Source organism: Oncorhynchus gorbuscha, linkage group LG10 (genome assembly GCF_021184085.1).
Source record: "Oncorhynchus gorbuscha isolate QuinsamMale2020 ecotype Even-year linkage group LG10, OgorEven_v1.0, whole genome shotgun sequence".
Classification (NCBI taxonomy): Eukaryota; Metazoa; Chordata; class Actinopteri; order Salmoniformes; family Salmonidae; genus Oncorhynchus; species Oncorhynchus gorbuscha.
The window spans coordinates 98,929,794-98,938,037 of record NC_060182.1 but is presented as its reverse complement, the minus strand read 5'-3'; the positions used below and the strand labels follow the sequence as shown (position 1 = coordinate 98,938,037).

The window sequence follows — 8,244 nt, the reverse complement described above, 5'->3', positions numbered from 1 at the left end:
TGCAAATGTTCAACTTAATAAAAAAAAATAGCTTTCCATACAGATGTTGTGTGGCGTACAGAGATGAGGTAGTCATTCAAAAATAATGCCATACACTTATTGCACACAGAGTCCATGCAACTTATTATGAGACTTGTTAAGCACATTTTTACTCCTGAACTTATTTAGGCTTGCCATAACAAAGGAGATGAATACTTATTGACTCAAGACATTTCAGATTTTCACTTTTAATTCATTTGTAAAAAATAAAAATAAAATAAAAATCCACTTTGACATTATGGGGTATTGTGTGTAGACCAGTGACACAAAATCTCTATTTAATACAATTTTAAATTCAAGCTGTAACACAAGAAAAGAGCTCTACCAATCAACACAGAGCTCTACCAATCAACACAGAGCTCTACCAATCAACACAGAGCTCTACCAATCAACACGGAGCTCTACCAATCAACACGGAGCTCTACCAATCAACACAGAGCTCTACCAAAATCAACACAGAGCTCTACCAAAATCAACACAGAGCTCTACCAAAAATCAACACAGAGCTCTACCAATCTCTAGAGATCTAACCCACTGTTCCCCGGCGCCCCGGTACAGCACAGGTGGTGTCAGAGGAAGGCCTCAACAAACTGTCAAGGACTCCAGTCATCCAAGTCCTACTGTTCTCTCTGCTACAGCATGGCAAGCGGTACCGGAGCGCCATATCTGGGACCAAAAGGCTCCTGAACAGCTTCTACCCCCGAGCCATCAGACTGCTGAACAGTTCATCAAATGGCTACCTGGACTATTTGCATTGACCCCCCTTCCCCCTCCCCCACTCCCCACTCCCCCTTACATTAGTAAATATTTTCTTAACTCTTATTTTTCTTAAAAGGGCGGCTTGTAAGTAAGCATTGCCCAGTAAGGCGTGTTGTATTCAGCACGTGACAAATATATACCTCTGCCACAAAGGTTCATTTTCCATCTCCTGGATGGGCAAGGTCACAGACAGAGAGACAGTTCAGACACTCTTCAGGCCATTATTGAATGCAGCTTTGTGACAATAACAGTCTCTGTGTGATGGATAGTTGTGTCTTTCTGTTCTGGACCCCTCAGGTCAACTCACTTCCTGTTAGCCCGTGGTATCAACCCACTTCCTGTTTGCCCGTGCTATCCCAAAGGAGAGAAGAAGAAGGTCCGTGTAGTTCACTCCTATTCTCCAAGGGTAGTGTTCATTAGAGAGCGGCGTAATAAAAATGTTTTCAACATTAAGTTGAACAACAAGCTATTCGTTTTTATTTTTAAGTTTGGATGGCAACTCGCCGTTTTCAGACCTTCTTTTTGGCATAATACGCCATCCTCTCCTTCTCTCTCATTGGGCCATGTAATTAGCCAGCTCTTTCTCCAGACTCTGAGTGAAGCGATGGTTGAGGAACAGCAGCTGACCGTGTGGTAACAGACGGTGGAGCAGGACATCGATACGGTCACTCTTCAACAGGACCTGAAGAATAAAACAAATTTTTATTGTTCACATGCAGAGAACACAACTGGTGCAAAATACTTCCTCTTTCTTCCAGAGAAACCAGGATCTTAAAAACAAACAGTCTGGAGAGAAATAAACCCCCAGAATGCTACAGTGAAAGTTTACACACCCTAGCAGTTTCTACATTTTGCTGCCTTTCAATTACATCTTAAAAGGGGGGAAAAATATGAATTCCCTTTCATCGATCTACACCACATTTTCAAAGTTAAATAAATAAAAAATATTCTCCAAATTGTATATTTTTTTAAACGACGACGAAGATGCGTATGTCTTCACCCGCCTGGAGTTAATACTTCATAGAAGCACCTTTGGCAGCCATTACACCTTTGAATCATTTTGAATACGATTGTGCTAACTTTGCACAACTCTAAGGGCAACAATTATTTTGTGTTTTTCTCAAAATTACCCAAGCTCAATACATTTAGTTGGGATAGAAATATTCTCAGATTTTAAAGTAAATTTAAGTCAGGAATGATTGCTGTACCCATCAGAAACACACAACACCTCTTGGGGGGAAAAATATTCTGGTGTGTCTTTGGCATTAAACATTACGTAATTGTCTCACTGGGAAATAAAAACTTATCTGAGAGGAAGACAGGCAGGTTTTTCTCTAACTTTGTCCCTTTACTAATATATTTATTTCAATCCTGACAAACTCCCCAGTCCCTGTCAGTGACAAGCATACCCATAACATGATGCTGTCACCACAATACCTGGAAACACTTAAAAGCTCTGCCTCACTCTTCTAAACGCAAATATTAATGTCAAAGAAGTGTTGAGTTGAATGGTTTCGTCTCAGTTCTGACAAAAATTTGATTGAAAGTCAGAGATAAGGTTTGAATATTGCCTATGCGTCAATTAGCAATTTTTGACAAAACAATGAACATTCAGTATTCACAGCCCTAGACTTTTCCACATTTTATTGTGTTACTTATTCTAAATTGGACAGGGGAAAAAAACACTAATCTACACACAAAACCCCACAATGACAAAGAAAAAACAGGTTTCTAGACATTTATGTATAAATTATTTTTGGAAATATCACATTTATGTTTTCAGACCCTTTACTCAGTACTTTGTTGAAGCACCTTTGACAGCGATTACAGCCTCCAGTCTTCTTGGGTATGACGCTACAAGCTTGGCAAAACTGTATTTGGGGAGTTACTCCCATTCTTCTCTGCAGATCCTCTCAAGCTCTGTCAGGTTGGATGGGGAGTGTCGCTGCACAGCTATTTTCAGGTCTCTCCAGAGATCTTAGATCGGGATCAAGTCGAGGCTCTGGCTGGTCCACTCAAAGACATTCAGAGACCTGTCCCAAAGCCACTCCTGTGGTGTATTGTCTGTGTGCTTAGGGTCATTGCCCTGTTGGAAGGTGAACCTTCGCCCCAGTCTGAGGTCTTAAGCGCTATGGGGCAGGTTTTCATCAAGGATCTCTCTGCACTTTGCTCCATTCATCATTTCCTCGATCCTGACTAGTCTCCCAGTCCCTTCCGCTGAGAAACATCCCAACAGCATGATGCTGCCACCACCATGCTTCACCGTAGGTATGGTGCCAGGTGTCCTCCAGACGTGACGCTTGGCATTCAGGCCAAAGAATTCAATCTTGGTTTCATCAGACCAGAGAATCTTGTTTTTTATGGTCTGAGAGTCTTTAGGGACCTTTTGGCAAACTCCAAGCAGGTTGTCATGTACTGACGAGTGGCTTCCATCTGGCCACTATACCATAAAGGCCTGATTGGTAGAGTGCTGCAGAGATGGTTATCCTTCTGGAAGGTTCTCCCATCTCCACAGAGGAACTCTGGAGCTCGTTCAGAGTGACCATTGGGTTCTTGGTCACCTCCCTGACCAAGGCCCTTCTCCCCTGATTGCTCAGTTTGGCCGGTGGCCAGTCTTGGTGGTTCCATACTTCTTCAATTTAAGAATGTCTTGGGGACCTTATTTTGATTCCCTTGACACAATCCTGTCTCAGAGCTCTAAGAGTAATTCCTTCCACCTCATGGCTTGGTTTTTGCTCTGACATGCATTGTCAACTGTGGGACCTTATATAGACAGGCGTGTGCCTTTCCAAATCATGTCCAATCAATTTAACTTATCATAGTTGGACTCCAATCAAGTTGACTGATTGATTGGTAAAGCCCCACCTTATCTCAGCTCACTGGTCACCTGTAGCACGTGCTCAAACAGGTATATTTCACTGGTCACCCCCAAAGCCAATTCCTCCTTTGGCCGCCTTTCCTTACAGTTCTCTGCTGTCAATGACTGGAATGAATTGCAAAACTCACTGAAGCTGGAGACTCATATCTCCCTCACTAACTTTAAGCACCAGCTGTCAGAGCAGCTCACAGATCACTGCACATAGCCCATCTGTAAATAGCCCATCTAAATACCTCATCCCCATACGGTTATAGATTTTTTGCACCCCAGTATCTCTACTTGCACACTCATCTATCACTCCAATATTTAATTGCTAAATCGGAATTATCTCACCGCTATGGCCAATTTATTGCCTTACCTCCCTTATCCTCCTCATTTGCACACACAGTATATAGATTTTTCAACTGTATAATTGACTGTATGTTTTGTTTATTCCATGTGTAACTCTGTGTTGTTGTATGTGTCGAACTGCTTTGCTTTATCTTGGCCAGGTCACAGTTGTAAATGAGAACTTGTTCTCAACTAGCCTACCTGGTTAAATAAAGGTGAAATTAAATAAATAAATAAAAAGTTGTAGAAACATCTCAAGGATGATCAATGGAAACAGGATGCACCTGAGCTCAATTTAGAGTCTCATAGCAGAGATTCTGAATAATACCGTTTTTTATTTTATACATTTGCAAAGATTGTTATTTTTTTTAAACTATTTGTTCCCCAAGTGAGCAGGGTGATGGCTAGGACCCAGTGGACAGGGTGATGGCTAGGACCCAGTGGCCAGGGTGATGGCTAGGACCCAGTGGCCAGGGTGATGGCTAGGACCGAGTGGCCAGGGTGAAGGCTAGGACCCAGTGGCCAGGGTGAAGGCTAGGACCCAGTGGACAGGGTGATGGCTAGGACCCAGTGGCCAGGGTGATGGCTAGGACCCAGTGGCCAGGGTGATGGCTAGGACCCAGTAGCCAGGGTGAAGGCTAGGACCCAGTGGCCAGGGTGAAGGCTAGGACCCAGTGGACAGGGTGATGGCTAGGACCCAGTGGCCAGGGTGATGGCTAGGACCCAGTGGCCAGGGTGATGGCTAGGACCCAGTGGCCAGGGTGAAGGCTAGGACCCAGTGGCCAGGGTGAAGGCTAGGACCCAGTGAGCAGGGTGAAGGCTAGGACCCAGTGGCCAGGGTGAAGACTAGGACACAGTGGCCAGGGTGAAGGCTAGGACCCAGTGGCCAGGGTGAAGGCTAGGACCCAGTGGCCAGGGTGAAGGCTAGGACCCAGTGACCAGGGTGAAGGCTAGGACCCACATCTCTCACCTCACTCCCCGTCCCCAGCATGCGTAGATGTTCCAGACAGTGTCTGGTGATGCTCTTCAGGGTCCCTTCAGCCAGAAGCAGGTTCTCATGGGGCTCAGTGACCAGGGTGAAGGCTAGGCTCTGGACCCCCAGCCACAGAGCACTCCTCTCCCCAGCCCAGGGCTCTCCCCTCCCCAGCCGCTGAACCCCGCTGTCAGCCTCTTGGAGAGCCACCAGCTCTTCTCCCAGTACGGTCTCTACCAACACCCGGCCTGACGCCTCACGGGACAGGGTCACTGCACTACGCACCTGCCTGAGAGAGAGATGGAGTAGAGAGAGGGATGGAGTAGAGAGAGGGATGGAGTAGAGAGAGGGATGGAGTAGAGAGAGAGATGGAGTAGAGAGGGATGGAGTAGAGAGGGATGGAGTAGAGAGAGGGATGGAGTAGAGAGAGGGATGGAGTAGAGAGAGAGATGGAGTAGAGAGAGGGATGGAGTAGAGAGAGGGATGGAGTAGAGAGGGATGGAGTAGTGAGAGGGATGGAGTAGAGAGAGGGATGGAGTAGAGAGGGATGGAGTAGTGAGAGGGATGGAGTAGAGAGAGGGATGGAGTAGAGAGAGGGATGGAGTAGAGAGAGGGATGGAGTAGAGAGAGGGATGGAGTAGAGAGAGAGAGTTATTATACCTGCTAGCAACACCTGGCATGAGCAACACCGGACTGGGTCACTGTACTACACACCTGCCTGAGAGACAGAGATGGTATTATGGAAAGAGAGAGATAGTTTGGTCGACACAGACAGTTAGCAACAAGCCCTCGGGAGAGCCGGTGTCCCTCCAGTAGTCGAGCGACAACTTTTTCACCCATCGTGTCATTCACAGGGAGCCAGCGATAGCCAACTCTGTCAAGCAGCAGCCCTCCTCCCCACCGGCCACCACACAACAGCTGCTAGTTGGAGGCTTTTTTCAACATCAAGCCAGCAGCGCGCCTACTTCCTGTCGCCACTTATGTTGATATATGTGTAGGTTATGAGTGTGGGCTACCCACCCAGCAATGCAAATCACGTCTTGAATTGTAAACTCCCCTCGCCGCTGGCGGTAGGAATGTATAGCCTTGGGCGTAGTGAAGGCAGAACATAACACAGGGGGAATGTTTCCTACCAACTGGCACCCTATTCCCTATATAAAACACTACTGTAGACCAGGACCCTATATAGAACACTACTGTAGACCAGGACCCTATATAGAACACTACTGTTGACCAGGACCCTATATAGAACACTACTGTAGACCAGGACCCTATATAGAACACTACTGTAGACCAGGACCCTATATAGAACACTACTGTAGACCAGGACCCTATATAGAACACTACTGTAGACCAGGACCCTATATAGAACACTACTGTAGACCAGAACCCTATATAGTACACTACTGTAGACCAGGGCCCTATATAGAACACTACTGTTGACCAGGGCCCTATGGAACCCTATTCCCTATATAGAACACTACTGTTGACCAGGACCCTATTCCCTATATAGAACACTACTGTTGACCAGGACCCTATTCCCTATATAGAACACTACTGTAGACCAGGACCCTATATAGAACACTACTGTAGACCAGGACCCTATATAGAACACTACTGTAGACCAGGACCCTATATAGAACACTACTGTTGACCAGGACCCTATATAGAACACTACTGTAGACCAGGACCCTATATAGAACACTACTGTAGACCAGGACCCTATATAGAACACTACTGTTGACCAGGACCCTATATAGAACACTACTGTAGACCAGGACCCTATATAGAACACTACTGTAGACCAGGACCCTATATAGAACACTACTGTAGACCAGGACCCTATATAGAACACTACTGTTGACCAGGACCCTATATAGAACACTACTGTAGACCAGGACCCTATTCCCTATATAGAACACTACTGTAGACCAGGACCGTATATAGAACACTACTGTAGACCAGGACCCTATATAGAACACTACTGTTGACCGGGGCCCTATTCCCTATATAGAACACTACTGTAGACCAGGACCCTATATAGAACACTACTGTAGACCAGGACCCTATATAGAACACTACTGTTGACCAGAGCCCTATATAGAACACTACTGTTGACCAGAGCCCTATATAGAACACTACTGTTGACCAGGACCCTATTTAGAACACTACTGTAGACCAGGGCCCTATTCCCTATATAGAACACTACTGTTGACCAGGACCCTATATAGAACACTACTGTTGACCAGAGCCCTATATAGAACACTACTGTAGACCAGGACCCTATATAGAACACTACTGTAGACCAGGACCCTATATAGAACACTACTGTTGACCAGGACCCTATATAGAACACTACTGTTGACCAGAGCCCTATATAGAACACTACTGTAGACCAGGACCCTATATAGAACACTACTGTTGACCAGAGCCCTATATAGAACACTACTGTAGACCAGGACCCTATATAGAACACTACTGTTGACCAGAGCCCTATATAGAACACTACTGTAGACCAGGACCCTATATAGAACACTACTGTTGACCAGAGCCCTATATAGAACACTACTGTAGACCAGGACCCTATATAGAACACTACTGTTGACCAGAGCCCTATATAGAACACTACTGTTGACCAGGACCCTATATAGAACACTACTGTTGACCAGAGCCCTATTCCCTATATAGTACACTACTGTTGACCAGGACCCTATATAGAACACTACTGTTGACCAGAGCCCTATTCCCTATATAGAACACTACTGTTGACCAGGGCCCTATATAGAACACTACTGTAGACCAGGACCCTATATAGAACACTACTGTAGACCAGGACCCTATATAGAACACTACTGTAGACCAGGACCCTATATAGAACAGTACTGTTGACCCGGACCCTATATAGAACAGTACTGTTGACCAGGACCCTATATAGAACACTACTGTAGACCAGGACCCTATATATAACACTACTGTAGACCAGGACCCTATATAGAACACTACTGTAGACCAGGACCCTATATAGAACACTACTGTAGACCAGGACCCTATATAGAACACTACTGTAGACCAGGACCCTATATAGAACACTACTGTTGACCAGGACCCTATATAGAACACTACTGTAGACCAGGACCCTATTCCCTATATAGAACACTACTGTAGACCAGGACCGTATATAGAACACTACTGTAGACCAGGACCCTATATAGAACACTACTGTTGACCAGGACCCTATATAGAACACTACTGTTGACCAGGACCC

At 45.5% G+C, this 8,244-nt stretch overlaps 1 protein-coding gene across 1 annotated transcript in view; it reads right to left on the bottom strand.

The window, feature by feature from the left end:
- Nucleotides 1-211: 211 nt before the first annotated feature.
- ap5s1 (adaptor related protein complex 5 subunit sigma 1) overlaps nucleotides 212-8,244 on the bottom strand; it is a 33,011-nt gene continuing 24,978 nt past the window's right edge. Inside the window, exons 2-3 of the mRNA XM_046364669.1 lie at nucleotides 4,977-5,268; nucleotides 212-1,480 (exon numbers count right to left, since the gene is read on the bottom strand). Of these exons, the coding sequence (XP_046220625.1) occupies nucleotides 1,352-1,480; nucleotides 4,977-5,268 (421 nt within the window). The 3' untranslated portion in view covers nucleotides 212-1,351. The remainder of the gene's footprint in view (nucleotides 1,481-4,976; nucleotides 5,269-8,244) is intronic.